We start from the raw sequence: 21,374 nt of genomic DNA, 5'->3' as shown, positions 1-21,374 counted from the left end.
TTTTTACTACGCATTTAGACTGAAAACGAGGCTCAAAAATTCTAGAAAATTCAAAAAAATTCGTAGAGTCCAAATATATTTTTAAATTTACCACATGTTCTTTAAATTAATTTTTAAAAATCATCAAAATTTTATATTTTTAAAAAATTGAACTCGATTTCTAAAATCTGAAAAATTTTAAATAATTTTCTAAAATTTAAATAAAATAAAATATTAATATTTACCCATAAAATAATAAATTTAAAAATTATGGATATTACATTTATAATTTAATCACTTACTCATTAATGACTAATTTAATTATAATTTGAAAATATACCATTACATCTCATAATAAATTTATTTGGTTAATGTAATTTTTTTTTTCTCAAAGTTGAGCTACCTTTCAAGTTTTTATTAGCAGTTGCTTTTTCTATTTTTTTTATTTACTTTTTTTTTGCATTATATTATTTTTTTAATTTAATTAAATAACTATATTTTTTTCAACCAAAAAATGTTAAAGATACATGAAAATTAAAATTACATAAAAAATTTAAATAAAAAATAAAATTACAAGAAAATTTAATTATAAGTAAGAACAATTGAAAACCAATTCAAAAAATAGAATGTATATAAAAATTTGATTAATAAATTAAATATTAAAATAATTTAAGTTTATAATGTTATCAGGTAATAATTTAGTATCATTCAATTTATTTAATCAGTAACATCAGTAAATTTTAAATTATATTTATAAGTAAAATAATTTTATTATATTTTAAATAAAATAATTATATAAATTACTATTAATTTATGTATAAAAAAAATTAAAGTGTTTTTTTAAATAATTATGCTATAAATTAATTTAAAGATTATTATTAAATTAAAAGAAAATTATTTAAATTAAATTAATTAAGTAAAAGTTAATTAATAATAAAAATGTATTATTATTTTTAATATATATATATATATATATATATATATATATATATATATATATATATATATATATATATATATATATATGCACGCACACTACCATATACGGCATAAATATTCCGTTGGTTATTAAATATGTCAAGAAATTATTAGTTTATTATTGATCCAGCCGGATGCATGTCTGCTTTGGGTTTATGTTTTGGGCCTATGAAAGCCCTAATATAAGTGTGGGCTCTAACCCAAATTAGAGCTTCCCTCTTCGATATTAGTGATCATTTCGCACCTTCTTTTCACTGTCAACTTCCTGTTCTTCGTCTCATTTCTTCATTGACCGGCTGTAATCTCTAGGATATCCTCTCACTGGAGAAACATCTCGCTCCGGCTAACTAACATTCAGTTACCACATCGCGATAATGACTCCAGAGTAGTAAGTTCTAATGCAATAATCATATTATTGTTTCTTAGCTGAGCCATACAAAATCTTAGGTCTCTATTTTGTGCTCTAATTGAAGATTAAAGATTAAACTGATACTTTGTTATGGATTTGATACTCGATTTAGCTTGTCACCAGTAGTTGTGTGGTAGATCTGTTCATTGAATTAATTCTCATCTTAAGGAAGTTTAGATGTTTGATGGCTATTTCCTGATAAATTCTTCTTGTGTTTATAGTTGAGATTTCAGTGTTATGGATCCTGTTTTGTTTAACTAAGGCAGTGATTTCGATTTTGTTGTGTTTTTATGTTTAATTTGTTTTATGGTTTAAGTAGGGCAGTGATTTCGATTTTGCTGTTCGCTGCTAAAAAAGTTAAAAAAAAAAATTATAAATTCCTGTTACATAATTTCTGATGATAAGGATCCCACATGGAATGATGTGTTTTTAAGTTTTGCAGATTATACTTCAGAAATTTTTATAATATGCTTTTAAGTTACGGATTATAATTCAGAAATTATTATAATATGCTTTTAAGTCATCGCAAGGTCAACTTTATTACTATTTCTAGACAAGCATTAATTTCATTCATGGATAGCACATAACTAATCAGTTTGCAATTAGCATATGACTACAACTCATTTGAATCCATATCATAAGGTGTGACGAAATTTTTATGCTGTTTGTCACTTGCCGCAACCCTCTCCTTTATCCGGGCTTGGGACCATCTAAGCGCAAACTACTTAGGCGGAGTTAATTAGCATATGACTAGTGTTGTTAAAATTGGTTGTTTGAATTTGCTACCCCTAAATCTGATGATTGGTTTTCTAACTTTTTATTGACAAATGATATGGTCAAAATTCTTGAGGTGGCAATCACAGGCGGACATTAAGCACATCTGTATTAATTGTGTGTGTGTTTTGATGCATGCATGCTTTAGTTTGAAGCTCTGGATATCTTAGAATCTTATGACATGCCCGTTCTTTTATAACTCAGCCTTTTCATTGATGCATAGGGTTTAATTAATAAATTAGGCTTAAATTTTTTTTTTCCTTTCCCTTCTTTTGCAGTGATTACCTGTTCAAGCTTCTTCTCATTGGAGACTCAGGCGTTGGCAAATCCTGTCTTCTTCTGAGATTTGCTGTAGGGTTAAAATCTGCTGCTGAAATTTTAGGAACATATGTTGCACTAACTAAAATGCCTATTTAAAGAAAACTAGTAGTTTAACTGAATTTTCAATATGCTCTCAACTCATCAATTCTATCAATTGAATTCCCATACTTTCTTAGTGAAGTAATGCGGCTTCTATAATGAAGCAGGTAAAGGTGACATTCAGCATTATGGTATGCGTTGTCATGCGACTACCTAATTTTTGGACACAAGCTTTTTTTTTCGCCCCACCTCATCCCTCCCTTGCCAATTTTTCTCTTTCCTTGCGTTTTTAGGCCTTTTTCCTACCTCTAATTAAATCTTTCAACCTTAACCTTAATCTCCTCCTCCTTCACCTTCTTCCAGGGGCAGAGCTAAGGCTTCACTGGTGGGATCAATTGGCCCCACTGAAATTTCTAAAGTTTTAGTAGTTTTATTAAAATTGTGTGTGTGTGTGTGTGTGTGTGCGCGTGTGTGTGCGCTGAAATTTCTAAAGTTTTAGTAGTTTTATTAAAAAGTGTAAGTGTGTGTGTGTGTGTGTGTGTGTGTGTGCTGGAATTTCTAAAGTTTTAGTAGTTTTATTAAAATTGTGTGTGTGTGTGTGTGTGCGCTGAAATTTCTAAAGTTTTAGTAGTTTTATTAAAAAGTGTGTGTGTGTGTGTGTGTGTGTGTGTGAAATTTCTAAAGTTTTAGTAGTTTTATTAAAAAGTGTGCGTGTGTGTGTGCGCGCGCTCGCTGAAACTTCTAAAGTTTTAGTAGTTTTATTAAAATTGTGTGTGTGTGTGTGCGGAAATTTCTAAAGTTTTAGTAGTTTTATTAAAATTGTGTGTGTGTGTGTGTGTGTGCTGAAATTTCTAAAGTTTTAGTAGTTTTATTAAAATTGTGTGTGTGTGTGTGTGTGTGTGTGTGTGTAATCCTCCACTGAATTTCAATGCCCCATTGAAAATTTTTTTCTTCTAGTCTGTATAAAATTTAATAAATGAGACCACCAAAAATTTGATCTAGAATATATCAAAAGTCTTATAATTATTTATTGAAAAATTAACTTGAAAATCTTCTAATGAGATTATTATATTTAACAATTAATTAATTATACTGTAAGAGCTAAAGTAAAAAAAAATCATGTTTATTATGATTTATTAATACATTACTTATATATTTTAATTGATTGATAATTACTAATATTTGTATCTAATATATAATTAAAGATAATATATTAAATAAATATATAACTATTTTTTATCAAGTTTTCATGACGCTATAATAAATTATATAATTGAATATTGTACATTTCATCTCAAGACAAAGTTTAATAAATTAAATGTTAACATAATTATATTTTATAATGTTAAAATAATTATATTTTATTAAGAATATATTTATTTATTACTAATGAGTCAATATTTTATAAATAAAAGAAAATATAATATTTTATAAATATAAGAAGATAAAAAAAATTTTGCCCTCACTAACCAAAAATTCTCGCACCACCATTGCCTTCCCAGTTATCTACTTGCATCAATTGTCAATTCCTTGTATTAATTGCCAGTTATCTACTTCCACTCAAGTGTTGCAATTCCTTGGTTCTTAATTTATTGAAAATTGTAACAACCACAATTTTGTTTTGATGAAGTTTATATTCATGTTAGAAAAGTTTTGGTTGTCTTAGAGTTTAAATATCAAAATTTTCGTCCATGGAATAGTTTATGCTATAAAGACGATACATAAGTTGGAACCTTGATGAAAAAACAATATAGGCAAATGTATTTTTTTTAAAATTTTTTCTATTGACACATGCAATTTGGAGTGTTAATCTTTAATTGGACAAATTCCTTGGTTTCTTTGATGCAGGATGATTCATATATAGAGAGTTACATAAGCACCATTGGGGTTGATTTTGTAAGTAAATACCTCATGGCCATATTCATTTTCTTTGACAACATTATTACTAATTTATTATTTATCTTCTTTTATTTTTTATGGTAGAAAATACGTACAGTGGAGCAAGATGGGAAAACCATAAAACTCCAAATTGTATGAGCTCTCTGTCCACCTTTGCAGATATTCAATTTGGATATTGTTATATTGTTTACCTATTACCATTTGTGTTACTCATAAGGCCAACCTGCAACTTTTTCTGGCACTCAGTGTGACCTTGCTACAGTTTCTTAACAATTTTTTTGAGCACTCAGTTTGCATTTTGTTCAACATGCAGTGGGATACTGCTGGGCAAGAACGATTTCGGACAATTACCAGTAGCTACTACAGAGGGGCGCATGGTATCATTGTGGGTGATCTCCTTTAATTTTACTCTTGCTTGTTTGATTTACCCTGTATTGATTATCCTTATGACAAATATCTTCCTGGTGGATTCCTTTGTAGGTTGTTTATGATGTGACAGACCAAGAGAGCTTCAACAATGTCAAGCAGTGGCTGAATGAAATTGATCGATATGCTAGTGATAATGTCAACAAACTTCTGGTTGGAAATAAGTGTGATCTTACTGCAAATAAAGTTGTGTCCTATGAAACGGCAAAGGTCTAGCTAGTTCCTGTCTCTTGTACTGATTTTTCTGTATTAAAAATTGAAAATTGGTAGTTGAACTTGTCTTTCTCTTCCCCTCACTCCCTCCATCCCATAGCTCATCTCTTTTACTTTTGCCTTGTCTCTTTTAGGCATTTGCAGATGAGATAGGTATTCCTTTCATGGAAACCAGTGCAAAAGATTCTACTAATGTGGAACAAGCTTTCATGGCGATGGCTGCTGCTATCAAGGATAGGTACTGTTGTAATATTCATCATACTATAAAAACAACAAGCACGATAACAAATTTGGAAGCAATAATGCTTGTGGAAGCTGTATTTAGAAGTGAGATTGCTTCTCAATTCAATTATGCACTTAGCTTGTCAGCTGTGGAATGCACCAATGGCTAATGTTTCCATGAGAAAGTCAACAGAAGGCCAGCTAGAAGTATGAATTATCAATTTGGCAAACCTCTAAGATCAAACCCTATGTAGTTGTCATGAATTATCTAGCTGGTAAACCTTTACGGTCCCTATGCGGTTGTCAATTGCAAGCCAAATGAGCAGATTCAAATAAAATTTTAAATATGATTATTTGTGAACCAAGATATCAGACGAAGCATTGATGAGGTTTCTCTGGTTGATGCATACTGGGAGCTCCTAATCTTCCATTCTTGTAATTTTTAGTTGAACTCTGAAAATACTCCATTTGAAAGTTGCTTAAGCTTAATTTCTTAAAAGATTGTTGATTACATTTTGCGTTTGTATTTATCTTGGAGTGTTATTATGGTTGCAGAATGGCAAGCCAGCCAGCTTTGAATGATGCAAGGCCGCCAACAGTGCAGATCCGAGGACAGCCTGTTGCGCAGAAGAGTGGCTGCTGCTCTTCTTAGGCCAAAAGAAAGTGCTTGTGACTTCTGCTAGATCAGCTTATCCATGGCTTGTAAGATTACCAATCTGTCTTGATTCTCTTGCAATTACAAAGCTGTTCCTGATGAACCATCCTCATCAAAATTGCCTCTTTTAAAATTATTTATAGAACCTTGACAATATCTGTTTGAATGCACATGGTCTTGTACAAAGTAGAAATGCTAAAAGATATTTCATATCGTTGCTTGTGACCCATTCTTTTAAATTGAATGTAGTCTCTACTCTTAACTCCTTATTCGTGTTTCATTTCCCTGGCCTGTGTGAGGTTCTAGCAAATGCATGATACGTGAACCTTTTTATTTATATGACATGGACATATTCAGTTCACTGTTTATTGTCTATTGTGCTGGGGACATGGCTGCTGTCAATGTGGAGACGCGTACCTATGACACTGTGCCTGCCCAGGCTTGAACCTGGTACGCGTAAAAAAAATTCGCATCAAGAATTGGTTATGAAAAAAAAAAATATTCAAAACGTTGTGTTTTGATAACATTTTCCCCAATGAGTCTTGGGCATTCTTGATTATCTACCTGCTGAGAGTCTGTAGCTATTCGAAGTATCCTTGTTCAAGTAACTGAAGAAACAAAAACAAGGCAACTCTGAAAACATCAAATGGTTGGTTTTGCTCCCTCTACACCACCGCTATCAACATTGATCAACGTAAAGGTGGAATGACATCGACCTTCCATCACAACTTCCTTGAGACCCACGTCTTGAGCTGCCTTAATGAACCCACCCTGGCGTTAAGGGCTGAAGGTTTGCCATTTGTGGGCTTAGGGTTTTGCCTTGATGACTCATCTGTTCAAATGTTTTCAGATTTTTTATTTTTTTCAAAAAATGAAAATTCCAATTTAATCCAAAATCATTCAAAATTCAAGACAATTCTTGTCAAATCTAGAACCTGATGAGCTCCAGTTCAAATTTGGAAGTCTACCAATTAACAATTTCTAGTCATAAAAAACACATTTCATACGCCCCGAATTCTCAAAACAGCAAAACAATGTCATTACCATTTAAAGGAGGCTACAGGGAGGGGAGGAAATGAAATGCCTGAAATATACATTTTAAAGCATAAAATTAAATAGTTTTTTGAAATACAGGAAATAACATTATTGTAGTCAACTTCCACCCAAAAATGGTCAACCAACAAGATCTTATGTGGGGTACTGAAAAATCTCATTTGCCACCCAAGGTTGGGAACTGCCCGCGGTCTTCTATGGAAGGGGCTGCCACATTGCTCATTGTATCTCTGTTGCTGAACCCTCTGGCACCACGGCCACGCCCTCGACCACGACCACCTGGGCTATAGTACCTTTCCCCTTCAGCAGGCTTCAAGAACTCGTTAATGCTGACAGACTAGAACCATCAAAACATTTCAGCTCTACTGATCAGTATTTACTTGTAGACAGGAACAATTAATAATAAAATAAACAAGGAAAGAGTCGTTATTCCAGTTCTTACACAAGCCAGTACTAACAGACTCCTATATTTAAAAAATAAGAGCAAACAAGAAGCCTCCATGAAAGTTTGCGAATCATTGTTCATGCTCCTCATGAGCACAATAGAATAGTAATGTAAAGAAGTGCAAGGCACTGACGATTTCAATCTGCCTATTTCAATACAATCACAATATTGCTGAAAATAACCACATAGAAACAAAATAAACATTTAACTAATATAACTGAAGATATACAATTCTGGAATGCAAAAACACGATGTAAACATAGGGAAGAAGAAGAAGGAAAAAGGTTGGGGTTGAAGGGTAGTACCTTTTTAGCTCTCTCATCCTTCTCAAAAGCCTCTTTCCGCTTATCTTTATCAGAGCCCTTGAAAATGGACATTAAAAGAAAAAAACATTTAATTTATTTGCTGAAGGCTTCACACTATCAATGGATACTGGATAGTTAATAACTAAAAAGGGATCACAATATAGTTCACCAATTTAATAAAGATGTCATCATTCTCCTTCTTGCTTGAAAGCTGCTGCATGGATTCAAATGCTTTAGCATCCACCTTTCTTTCCTCAGCCTTGAGTGCCTGCAGGGCCTTCCTCTTCTCTTCCAGTACCTTTTCATACTCTTCAAGAGTCATTTCCTAAATAGAATGAAAGAAGTACCATAAGCCATAAACATACAATATGCTAGAACTTGCTACTGCTTGACAAAAAGAGAAAGAAGTTGGATTTTTTATTCCCAGAGTTACATTGTTACTTTAATAATTAGGCAGTTAGCAGCTGGAGTTCATAGACAATACATTTTAACATTTATAAACACGAATCAGTCCAAGTACTCTGACTTTAGGTTCTGAGCCCTACTAAGAACACATTCTAGAGGCTTTTAAGACAACCCCACAGCTTCAGAACAGCAGTCCAAGACATGAATGGATATTAAAAGAAAGCTTTCACTTGAACTAGATAACCTGAGGATTGGAAACTCAGTCTGCCACATTTAGAACTTTTGGCAGCAGAACAAATATGGCTATGGATAAACCTTGAACTTAGCAATTACAAATTGTCCAACTACTACTCATAGAAAGCAACGCCTAAAATGTAATCTTAATGGCATTTGTTTCATCCTCATAACAACACATTTTAAGAAATGACAATCAGGAAACATTAAAAGATCAACCTTTAGGTAATATGCGTCCTCTTTTGGATAAAAGAAACCAAAAATAAAATAAAAAGCAATACAGGCAAATAAAACATCTTTGATAACTTAATATGTAAGAACATTCACCTTATCTTTGGGTTCCTTTTCTTCAGGTTCATTAGCAGCACCCTCCTTATTAGAATCTACTGTTTCCCCCTCTCCAATGGGCTTCTCATCACCCAAGTTTTTCTCACCCTCATTGACAGCTTCCTCTGTCACCCTAAAATAGCAAAAATAATAATTAATCACTGCCCCCCAAAAAAATGCAAATATCAAATAGGGTTCTAACTGTTTATGAAAAGTTCATCTATAGTCACTAACTGAGCAAGTTCATCAGCCTGGTTTCCCCAGTTCCCACGACCAGACCCCTCTCGTTTGATCTCATTTCTGCACTTTGAACTAGGTCAGGTTAGATGAATAAACACATATGACACACAAAGATAAATTGTCAAAAATAAAAAAATCCACCCGCGTCCAGTCCCACTACGGCGTTCAAATTGCCGGTGAGGGCGATCTCCATCGCCAACTTCCCCATTAGTGAAACCACCACCACGACCACCACTGCGGTAACCAACACCACGAGTTCCACCATATCCCCGCCTTTCAGAGGGCTTTGCAGCATCTCCATCTTCAGGGGCACCTTGACCAGCCGGTCCTCCAGCATTACTGAATGAATTCTCATTGTTGGCGTCCCGACTGTATCCACCACGACCACGCCCATATCCGCGTCCCCCACCACGACCTCCTCCACGGCCAGCTTCATTCTTTGCCTCCCTCACTTTGGAAATGAAAATAAAAAAACCTTAGCGCACAGGGAAGAAAATGCTTTTAAATACTATGATTGTCTTTCATTCCAATGGGATGCGTGAAGCCAGCAATAAATTTTTAAGTGCATCCATTCCACTTTTAGTACGTTATGATATTCCAATATCAGGTTAATGGTAGAATTATCATTAAGCATACAATACCACTTTGCAAGAGAGAAAATTGAAGCTGGAAGTACCAGCGTGACTTGAAGTCCCCAAGAACAGACTTTCTTTCAATAATGTAAACAAACAAATAAATTGACATGTTTTGAAATGCTTTAAATTGCACCCAATTTCAAAGCTTTTGGGAGGTTCAGAAGGTACGGCTTTTTCTAAGAAACAAGCACATCACATAAATGTTTTCCAAGTATGATACAATCTAAACAATTGGCCAAGTAACCATTTTTTTTTTTTTTTTTTTGAAAGGTAACTTAGCTTAACAGAAAGAAAGAAGATTTGATGCAGAAACAAACTAACCAGTAACAAACCAACAAATACAATCAAGCATATTTGCAAATACTAGTAATCGCTATATGCCATATAATGTGCGTTGCATGTGCATGTCATCCCTAGCATCGACACAAACAAACTAAAATCTTTCCACACACTGTGGAAATACATAAATCGAACCCATCTTCCATCACTCCAAAAAAAAAAAAATGAAGCTCAGAATAATCATTTTCCAGCAAGTAAATAGCAACAGGGGATGGAGGCAAGTCAAGAACAGCTCACCAGCCTGAGCCGGAGGTACGGGCTTGGAGGGGAGCTTAGACGACTGCTTGGCTAGAGGCTGAGGCTGAGATTTCTTAGGAGGAGCGGCGGCGGCGGCGGCCTTCAGCTGCTGAGCTGCGATCAGCTGCGTAAGGTCCTCGGCGTCATCGTCAACCAACAAATCGAAAGGGTTCAAAGTCGCCATTTGAGATGAAAAAATCAGCGGAGAAGAGCAAAACGCCCAAAACACTCGAGGATTCTACTTGGAAAGGCGACTAGGAAACCCTAAGTAAACAAGTCCTCCATGGTAAAATTACACACAGAGATCTGTAAACAAGAGGGGATTGGATTGAGTTAGAGAGAGGAAAGAGAATAAGGTAGAGAGAGAAATAGAGAAACCCTAGCCGCAATAGAAGAGTGAGCTAGCGAGTGAAACCTAATCTCAATTTATCGTTGTTCTAGTTGCTGCTGTTGCCTGTTGCTCTCTACAAGAGCTGGCGTGGCGTGTGATTATAATATTCATTAGTTTTTTTTTTTTTTTTTTTTTTAATAAAGAAACATGCCAAGGTTTAGTCTTATCTTTTCAACAATTAATAATTGAATAATACAAATTTTAACATTAATTATTGTATTGGATTGCGAATAATAATTGAAAAATAATGTAATTAAAATACTATATGCAATGCTTCAAGTTAAAGTTGTTTTAATTTTGTTCCAAGTTTTATTAAACGATTTTTTCTATGAATATAAATATAAATATTATTACAATCAGCTTATAATTAAATTCGCCTGTCCTGCATTTATTTATATATATATATATAATTTAAACTCTAAATTTTACCCCTAATCTTCAATTCTTAAATCTAAATTCAAATCTTAAAAAAAAAAAAAAAAAAATTGGCAGGATAAAGGTGGGACATGTTATTAGCGGGTCATTTAGCATTTTTCATTAGATATACATTAATTAAGGTTTATTTATTGATAAATTATATAAAAATTGTGTTAAATGGATGCAAATCATTTAATGAACTGAAAATTATAATTTTTTACACAAATATATCGTATTAAATAGATTTTAATAAGTATCATTAAATAATGATTAGTCATTTTGCCTTTGTTTTATGTGAATTTACATCAATAATATAATTTAATACATATTTTTTCATATTTTATATTTTTATTATTATATTATAAAATTTTATTAATGTAAAAATTTTAGTTAATTGTAATTTTATTTCAAGTATTAATATATAAATTTTTTAATAGTAATCCATGTAATTTTGAATTTGATAATGCATCATTTAGTTTTAAATTTTGAAATAAGTTGATTGATAAATTATTTTATATTTTTTTAAATTAGTTGTCATATATTAATAAAAAGATAAATAAAATAAAAAAAAATACATCCTATTGTCATTTTTAAATTATTATTATTAAAACTCTTAAATTTTAAATATAAAAAATTTTAAAAAAGTTTAAATTTCTTAAATAATTTTTTACTAAAAAATTATTTAAATATATATCTTAATATATTTATTTAAAAATAATTCACACTTTCTAATTTAATTGAAATTTTAATTAAATATTTTCTCAATAATTATTCTTTATAGTATAAGATAATATTTTAACAATTGAAATTCAAAAATATTTAAACGCAAAGTTGATTTTATTTTTAGTAATTGATATAATTTTATATTTAATAATATTTATTTATTTTTAAATTTTAAAATAAGTTAATTAATATATTATTTTTTATTTTTTTAAATTAGATAATTTTATTTCATATATCGATAAAAGGATAAACAAAATAAAAAAGTATATCATATGACAATTTTAACATTATTATTATTATTAAATTTCATAAATAATATTTTAGTGAATATATATATATATATATATATATATATATATATATACACATGGTGGTTAGTCTGCGGTGTTTCAAAAGAAATTGGAGATGCAGCCCTATACTGTAATACTGCATCAAACATTTGGAAGGAATTGGCCTATCATTTTGCTGGTAACAATGCAACCAGAAATTTTCAACTGAAGAGGCAGATACATCTCCTTTCACGAGGTAGTGATTCAATTTCCACTTATTATGCCCAGCTTCGAAAGATATGGGATGAATTGAACGAACTATTTGTTGGAATTAATCGAGCTCAAGGTTATACTGATTTTGATCAGTGTATGGAGTTTCTAATGGAGTTAAACGGGTCTTATAATGCTGTGCATAGTCAGATATTGCTTTTGGACCCACTTCCATCTGTCTCACAGTTATATGGAAAGTTAGTTCAAGAAGAATCTCAAAGAGTTATGAGTGCATCTCCATCACAAATGTCATCAATGTTTGTTTCTTATTCTGCACTTAAGGCTAATTTCAGAATTGATCAATATGAGAAGAATAAAAAGAACATTGTTTATGAGTTTTATAACAAGCCGGGGCATAAATGAGACTCTTGCTTCAGACTAATTGGTTGCCCACCACATTTCAAATTCGCAAATACTAATACTAATAAAGGGAAGAATACTTCTTATTCACCAAGGCCTTGTTCTCCACAAGCAGCACAGGTTACACATGATTCTAGCACTGAAATGCCAGTTCAACAAACCTCTTCTTAATCTAATGTTTCTACTGTAATTGGTTTAGCAGTAGTTCAACCTCTAGATTGTCTTACTCCAACACAATTGCAGCAACTAGCCATTTATATACAATCTTTGAATAATACTGCTACTTCTATGTCTCAGCCTTCACTTTCTCATCAGACAAATAATGTGATTTCCAATGGTAATTTTTCTTCAGAAGATACTGTATATTCCATGGCTTGTTCGCAGATTATCACTCATAATTCATCTGCGTTTGTTTCTATTTCTTTTTTTCAAAACTCAATTAAACTTCCATACGGTACACATGCCCAAGTAACACATATTGGATATGTTTCATTGACTTCTACTCTTAAACTTTCCAATGTTCTTTATTGTCCATCTTTTCAATTCAATTTACTTTCAGTTTCAAAGCTCTGATACCATATTAAATAGAATATCAGGATGAGATAAAAGCAGAGAGAAAAATAAATTTGCTAATTATAAAACTACCATAAAATGGAGAACAATAGGCTTTATATAGTTCCTAATTTACAATAGTGGTTACTAACTATTTACTTACTCATTAACTACTTTCTCTCTACAAACAAAATTAAGGAAGTGCATTTGTGTTTGGAAGTTGGGACAAAATTCCTTGGAATTGCCTCTATATATATTATTGTGGTTTCAGCCTGTAAATGCCACAAGTCATGGCTAGAAAGAATGCTTGTTCAAAATTATCTCTAACATTATCTATGCCCATGATGAACAAGCTATAATCACTTAGAACTCTCAAACCTAATTTCAATGTGTTTTTCGAATATCTCATAATTCTATCGATCCGTGTCCTCCGCTACCACCATAGATCTCATTTTTTATCCCAATTAGTGTCGCAGCGCAAAACTTGCAGATTGGGTGACAATTCGAGTCCATAAATACATATCCAAAATTCAAGCAACATAAAAATAACAGTCAGTAACCAACAAGGATGGCCAAATTATGCTCATTTTCTTTGAAAACCCAATTCCAGGCTTAATAATAATCCTCCAACCTGGGATACCTGATAATTTTGCTTCTGCTGTATGTGAGCACAGCTCAAGATTCACATTGCAGACTCACTATTCTGCCTGGTTAATGGATCTACTCTCATGTGCTTTGCAAACATCTTCACACTCCAGGATCTCCTCTCAGTTCTCACTGTTATGCAGGTTTGATGGGCAACAACTGCTTGAAGACAAAATCAAGGTCATCAATTTTTTTTGAGCTAAGAACTACTAGTTCAATTCACATGGGTTATAATGATCGTTGAGGACAAAATCAAGTTCATCAATTTTTTTTTCTTAATGATAATTGGTATATTGAACTCAAGGTGATTATAATAGTTATAACGATAGCTAAAACTTGATATATATGTATATCCTAAAATCATTTCCATAACAAGAAAAAAAAAAAAAAAACCCTACTTACTTTTTGTTGGAGATGACACATGCAACTCCTATAAATAGAGAAACGACAATGGGTGTAATAGAAACTGAGTGGTGGGGTGATGGCTGTCAAATCCACTAGAAATTAAATTAATTGAAATTACCAGTTTTGAAATATTTTATGTAGTAAGTGGTAAATCCAGGTTGAATCATAAAGACTGAATTATTAAATTTCGTGCATTTGTATAATGAAAAAAGAAACAAAGGTGGGGGGTGGGGAGGTAATTCGCAATCCAAAGAAGAAATCAAAAATAAAAAATTAAGACATAAAATTAAATAAGAAACTCTCAAATTAAACAAACTTTAGTCCATGGTGATTCGCATTCCAATGCATTGATTCGATTATAGACAAAAGAAATACAATTATCTCTTATTGAATATTTAACGTAGATTTACCAAACAGTGAGGTAAAATCCCTAACTTCCCTATACTCATCAATTCGAGCCTAGCACTCTTGTTGACTCTAATTATTAACTGAATTGGTATTAAGCAATCCTCATCAAATTAATAACTGCTTTAAGAAGAGGAAGTAGTTAAGCTGAACAATAATTTATGAAGCATAAATTATTTAATTCACCCTATTGTTTCCTTAAGTTATTATCAAAAACTGGGATCATAATCAATAAAACCTAATTGCTACTCACGTTCAATCTTACACAACAATTATGGATTATACAGATGAACTAGCAATTAATCACATCAAATAATTAACTAATAGGCATTTTTAGCAAATCATTCAATAGATCAAAGTCAATGAAATCAGAAAATAATAGATATTCAAAAAGATATAAATTAAATTAAGAACCTGATCTCACAAATCATGCAAAAGAACTTGAATCCCTTGAACTAAATTAAAAACTTAGTCACTCATGTTCATGGCTTACAGAAAATTAAAGAAGAAAATTGAAGAATTATAGAATGTGAATGGAGAACGAAGGTCTAATCCCTTGTGTCGACTGCTGCCTTTTCTATTTATAATAAATGGCATAGGGTTAGGTTTTTAAAGTCCCTGAGGTGTTAAGAGTCTTTCTCTTTGTCAAAAACTGCAACTGGAGCAAAATTAGGAAACTGATTGTCGACGGATACAAGGCCTGTGTATCACTACACGGCCCCGGGCCGTGTAACTTACTAGAGCTGAATGGGTATGTTTTGCATTGGCACAGAAGGTTACACAGATCTCCAGGATTTACACGGGTCAAGTTATACGGTCTGTGTACTTTGTTTCTTCGTCAGTTCTCTAGATTTCTTCTGGCAAAATGTTACACGGGTCCGTGGTTGTGCTTACACGACCCGTGTACTTTGTATTAATAACACTTCTCAATCCTTCGACCTTTCCAAGCTTTCTTCCACACTTCTATGCTCTGGGACTTACCAAAACCCTGAAAATATAGCAAGAGTCAAATTAATGCCAATGCTAAAAATTTCTCCATTTAACACAATTATTCCAATAACTCTCTAAACATATGCCTAATAGATAATTATACTTTAATCAACTGAATTATGCATCAAGATACCCTAGAAACACTAAATATGATGGGAGTAAAATTAATAAATTATGCACTTATCAAATTCTCTCACACTTATTCCATGCTTGTCCTCAAGCATGACTTAAACTCTCAATCAACTACACTTAGAAGTTTCTTAACTTCACCCTATCACAACATTCTCTAACAAAAGATTAAAAGTTTGAAAGAAGAGGCAAGTAAGGTAATAACCATCATAATAAATTCCATCAACAGCATACCAATATATCAACAATTCTCCAACACAAAACAAAAGGCTTGAAATCAATTAAGTTCACACAATTAAAGTTCCATAAAATTTTAAATCAATACACACCAAAACACAAGGCTAATTTATCAAGACACAACAACTATAGTTCTTTGCAAATTTTAGGGGAGATAGAAATGAACCATTTTTTTTTTATATTTGAAATTGATACTTCTCTCTTGTCACAGTTACTTTTTTTTTTTTTATTTCAACCGTCACCTTCAGAAAAGTACCTTGCTCATATTCTAACTAGCTTTTGGCTTGAGAATCGACATAGGGTTCATGAAGACCCCTGGTTAGTTTGCTTAACTAAATAGCGAAGCAATTTTCAAGTTCAGCTTTTTTTTTTTTCTCAATTTATGTATCTACATATTATAAAGTGCCCTGATAGATTAAACAAAATTTTGAAATATGCATGACACTAGTTTAAAGCACACATAACTAATCATTTCACCATTAAATCAAGCCTAAATGATTTATGCAGAGAAAAAAATTGTTCTATGGTATGGAGAAGAGGGAAAATCCATCATTAAAGTTACTATTACTTTGCCTAAAATCTCAAAAATTCAACCTAAAATAGAAAAGTCATTTCAAGGACAAAGCACTTATCTCCTAGAGTTAATATAGAATCATGAATCAAGCTTATAAGAATAAATTTTATTTTTTATTTTTTTATTTTTATTTTTATTTTTATTTTTTTTTCAAAAATTGCAGCAACAAATTTCTCCTCCCCCACACTTAAAACTTACATTGTCCCCAATGTAAAGCTCAAATGCAAAAGAAAAGAAAAAAATAAATCCTAGAAAATAAAAAAAGACAAGGGAAAGAAAACAAATCTGATTGTGGCTAACAAACCACCCACGGGTTGCCTCCTAAGAAGTATTTTTGTTTATCATCGTTAGCTCGACATGGCAAAGCTCCTTAATCCACATAAATTGGGTTACTCAATTTGAGCTCCTCCACTGTATGCTCCTGAAACCCCTCATAAAATGGCTTGAGTTTATGACCGTTGACCTTGAACACCTTGTTAGTTCCTAAACTTTGAATTTCAACTGCACTATAAGAAAACACATTAGTAACAACAAAGGGTCCAATCCAACGAGAACACAACTTACCAGACATCAGTTTCAATATAGAATTATACAATAAAACTTTTTGCCCAATCACAAACTGCTTCCTTAGAATTAGTTTGTCATGGAATGCCTTAGTCTTTTCGTTATAGATCTTAGAGTTTTCATAAGCCTCAAGTTAAATTTCCTCTAATTCCTATAATTGTAATTTTCTTTCCACACTAGCAGTATCCAAATCCAAATTACAATGTCTAACAACCCAATAAGCCTTATGTTTTAACTCAACAAGAAGGTGACACAACTTACCAAATACCAATTTGTAGGGGGACATACCTATGGGTGTCTTATAAGCAGTCCTGTAAGCCCACAAAGCATCATCAAGTCTAAGGCTCCAATCTTTTCTATTTGGCTTCACTGTTTTTTCCAAAATAGACTTGATCTATTTGTTAAACACCTCTGCTTGCCCACTTATTTGAGGATGATAAGTTGTAGATACTCTATGGAAAAAACCATATCTCCTCAATAATGCCTCAACAGTTTTATTGCAAAAATGTGTGCCCCGGTCACTGATTAAAGCTCTAGGAACTCCAAACTTGCCAAAAATGTTTGACTTAATAAAACCTACAACAGCTTTAGAATCATCAATCTTGGTGGCTTTGGCTTCCACCCATTTCGAAACATAATCAACAGCAAATAATATATAAACAAAGCCAAAAGAAGAAGGAAATGGACCCATAAAATCAATGCCCACACATCAAAAATCTCACAAACAAGTATTGGATTCTGAATCATCTCATTCCTACAGGTTAAACTTCCTGTTCTTTGATATTGTTCACAATTTTTGTAAATCAAATATGAATCACGAAATATAGTGGGCCAGAAAAAACTACAGTCTAATATTTTTCTACCTGTTCTCTTGGGTCCACATGCATAGGCATGACAAAAAGTAAGAATAGATTGAATCTCATTATCAAGAATACATCTCCTAATAATTTGATCTGAACAAAATTTCCACAAATACGGGTCATCCCACACATAATACTTAGCCTCACTTTTCAATTTCTCTTTCTTAGCTCTACTTAAATCAAAAGGCACAACCTTAGTAACCAAATAATTCACCAAATCAGTATACAAAGGGATCATACCTTGCAATTTAAATAACTGCTCATCAGAAAAAAGTTCCTACAAAGGAACTGGATCTTCTTGTGTCACTAACCTGCTCAAATGATCTGCTACCAGGTTCTCAGCTCCTTTCTTTAATTTGAAGATCAAATTCTTGCAGTAAAAGGATCCATTTAATCAACCTTGATTTTGCTTCCTTCTTTGCCAAGAGATACTTCAATGTTGAATGATCAGAGAAGATAATTATTTTAAAACTAAGCAAATATGATCAAAATTTATCTAAAGTAAAAACTATAGCCAAAAACTCTTTTTCGGTCGTAGAATAATTGCACTGAGCTGAATTGAGTGTTATGAATGCATAATAAATCATATGAAAGAGCTTTCCAACACACAGCCCTAAAACTGCTCCCATTGCATAATTAGTCGCGTCACACATAATTTCAAATGGTATAGTCCAATCAGGAGCCTAGATAATAGGGGTGATGTTAATACAGATTTCAATTTTTCAAAAGCCTCATTGCACTCTTCACTGAACTCAAAAGAAATATCTTTTTGCAAGAGTCTAGACAAAGGCAATGCTATTTTAGAGAAATCCTTAATGAACCTACGATAGAAACCTATGTGACCAAGAAAAGAGCGTACTTCCTTCACAGTTGTGGGGTAGGGTAAGTTCACAATTAAATCAATTTTAGATTTATCCACCTCAATACCCCTATTAGAGACAACATGACCCAAAACAATCCCCTATTCCACCATAAAATGATACTTCTCATAATTTAAAACAAGATTTTTCTTAATGCATCTCTCAAGAACAGAAGTCAAATGATGTAAACATACATTAAATGAATCACCATATACAGTAAAATCATCCATGAACACCTCAATGCAATTATCAATGTAATATGAAAATATGCTCATCATGCATCTCTGAAATGTGGCAGGTGCATTACAAAGCCCGAAGGGCATCCTTCTAAAAGCAAAAGTTTCAAAAGGGCAAGTGAAAGTAGTCTTATCTTGATCCTCCGGTGCAATCACAATTTGATTATATCCAAAAAAGCCATTGAGAAAGCAAAAATAAGACTTACTTGCTAACCGCTCAAGCATCTGATCAATGAATGGCAGGGAAGTGGTCCTTCCTTGTTGTTAAATTCAACTTACGGTAGTCTATACACATTCGCCATCCACTCTAAATCCTTGTTGGAACAAGTTCAATATCTTGATTTGCTACCACAGTGACTTATGATTTTTTTGGCACTACTTGGACTGGACTTACCCATTTGCTGTTTGAAATTGGGTAAATAACTCCTGCATTCAGTAGCTTTAAAATCTCATTCTTCACAACCTCCATCATCTGTGGGTTGAACCTCCTTTGAGCTTCTCTACTTAGTTTAGCCTCATCCTCCAGTAAAATCCTGTGCATGCACACTGATGGACTTATACCTTTGATGTCAGCTATTGTCCATCCAATTGCTTCCTTGTGTACCCTTAGAACCCTAGTCAATCTTTCTTCTTGAATCTTTGTCAAATTGCTTGAGATGATAACTGGAAGTCTCTCACTATCTCCCAAGTAAACATACTTCAAATGCTCAGGTAAAGGCTTGAGTTCAAGAACTGGTGCCTGCACCACAGAAGGTAATAATTTTGTGTGAAATATAGGTAAGTCGATCTTTGATACTCCATACCTTTTTTGAACAGGAGGTAATGACTGCAATGCTATTACTGCATCTTGAACAATGGCTGATTGGTACTGACTTCTTGAATTCCTTAACTAATCACCACTTCTAACTCATCCTTTATGTTTAACTCAAAAACATCCTGCACAAATGTATCAACAACATCAATAGAAAAAATAGAATGGTCATCCACAGGATACTTCATGGCATCAAAGATATTAAATTTGACAGTCTCCCCATCAAACTCCATAGTTAAGGTATCATTATCCACATTAATTTTTTTCTTGGTAGTTTTTAGGAAAGGTCTTCCAAACAAAATCAAAGCTGACTTTGATGTGGGAACACTATCCTCTATATCCAGAATGTAAAAATCTGAAGGAAAAAACAATTCTCCAACCTACACCAACACATCCTCAACTACTCCCAATGGGTAAGCATTAGAAGGATCAGCTAATTGAATAATAACACTAGTTTCTTTCAAAGGACCCAAATTTAAAGTTTGAAAAACTGAATTTGACATAACATTAATAGATGCTCCTAAATCTGCCATTACACGTTCAAATTTAGAATCACCTATTCTGCAGGGAATAGAAAATGAACCTGGATCCTTACATTTAGGGGGTAATTTTTACTGAATTAATGCCAACACATTTTGTAACACCCTCCCTGTAGCAATTCCATACATTCTACTGTTCCCGTGACCGGTGTAGGTCCGGACAGTTAGAACGTCTGGAAAAATATTTAAACTAAAGTGAGGAACCTTAATTAACTCAAATATTAATAAGAAAAATTTAGGAAAAATTTTAGAAATAAAATACAACCAAGTTAAATGAGCCGGTGCCCTAGCAATAGGTAATCTAGTGAGAAGTTACAGTTCTCGCAACTAGGAGCCCTAAACTAGAGAGAAAATTCATAAAATAATTTTTGAGACTCCAGAGAAGAGTCATTGAGGTTTCTATGACATTAGAATGCCAAGAAATAACTTAGAAAATTTTTTCAATTGGTACAGACAATTTTAGTCTGTTAAGCCAAACGGAGGGCATTTTGGTCATTTCGTCTTTAAAGATGATTTTTGGCCGACTTGTCCAGTTAAGTAAATAATTATTATGATATAAAATATCAATAAATATTACTAAAAATTGAATTGAAAATGAGTAGAAAAGAAAAAAAAAAGAAAATGAAATAAAACTCAAATTATGACATCACATGATGTCATTAGTTAACTCTCCACCAATCACAATTAAGCAAACTCATTAAAAAGGGATAAAATGAGTTAAAATTGAAAACACAATCTGCTATCCATCACCTTCTTCCCGTTAAAACACACCTCCGTCTCTCTTCCTCCATTAAAGCATCTCCTAAGCTCCATTTCTCACTCAACTACACCATAAAACCTCATAACCTCTTTATGAAAAATTGATCTTACACCTTGGGCAAGTTAGAGGCAGCAATTTGAAGAGGAAAAAGTGAAGGAAAAATTGAAGTTAGCTAAGGAAAAATTCTGCTCAAAGAGGTTAGTGCCATATTCTTTGCTTTTAAATCTTTCTAAACATGAATT

The 21,374-nt window shown here is 32.6% G+C and overlaps 2 protein-coding genes across 2 annotated transcripts; one reads left to right on the top strand and one right to left on the bottom strand.

The window, feature by feature from the left end:
* Positions 1-1,177: 1,177 nt before the first annotated feature.
* On the top strand, positions 1,178-6,184 carry LOC110663953 (ras-related protein RABD2a). Its single transcript, XM_021823460.2, has 8 exons — positions 1,178-1,345; positions 2,419-2,491; positions 4,349-4,396; positions 4,484-4,531; positions 4,713-4,784; positions 4,880-5,035; positions 5,173-5,276; positions 5,816-6,184. Exons 1-8 carry the CDS (start codon positions 1,332-1,334, stop codon positions 5,910-5,912), a joined length of 612 nt encoding a protein of 203 aa, XP_021679152.1. The 5' UTR covers positions 1,178-1,331; the 3' UTR covers positions 5,913-6,184.
* Positions 6,185-6,930: 746 nt separating this feature from the next.
* LOC110663954 (RGG repeats nuclear RNA binding protein A) lies at positions 6,931-10,549 on the bottom strand. Its single transcript, XM_021823461.2, has 7 exons — positions 10,136-10,549; positions 9,066-9,375; positions 8,919-8,984; positions 8,685-8,817; positions 7,888-8,043; positions 7,719-7,775; positions 6,931-7,305 (listed from the first exon to the last, which is right to left on the bottom strand). Exons 1-7 carry the CDS (start codon positions 10,317-10,319, stop codon positions 7,126-7,128), a joined length of 1,086 nt encoding a protein of 361 aa, XP_021679153.2. The 5' UTR covers positions 10,320-10,549; the 3' UTR covers positions 6,931-7,125.
* Positions 10,550-21,374: the final 10,825 nt, after the last annotated feature.

The sequence above is a fragment of the Hevea brasiliensis genome, chromosome 9 (genome assembly GCF_030052815.1).
Source record: "Hevea brasiliensis isolate MT/VB/25A 57/8 chromosome 9, ASM3005281v1, whole genome shotgun sequence".
NCBI classification, from domain to species: domain Eukaryota; kingdom Viridiplantae; phylum Streptophyta; class Magnoliopsida; order Malpighiales; family Euphorbiaceae; genus Hevea; species Hevea brasiliensis.
This window is presented reverse-complemented; position numbering and strand designations above follow the sequence as displayed.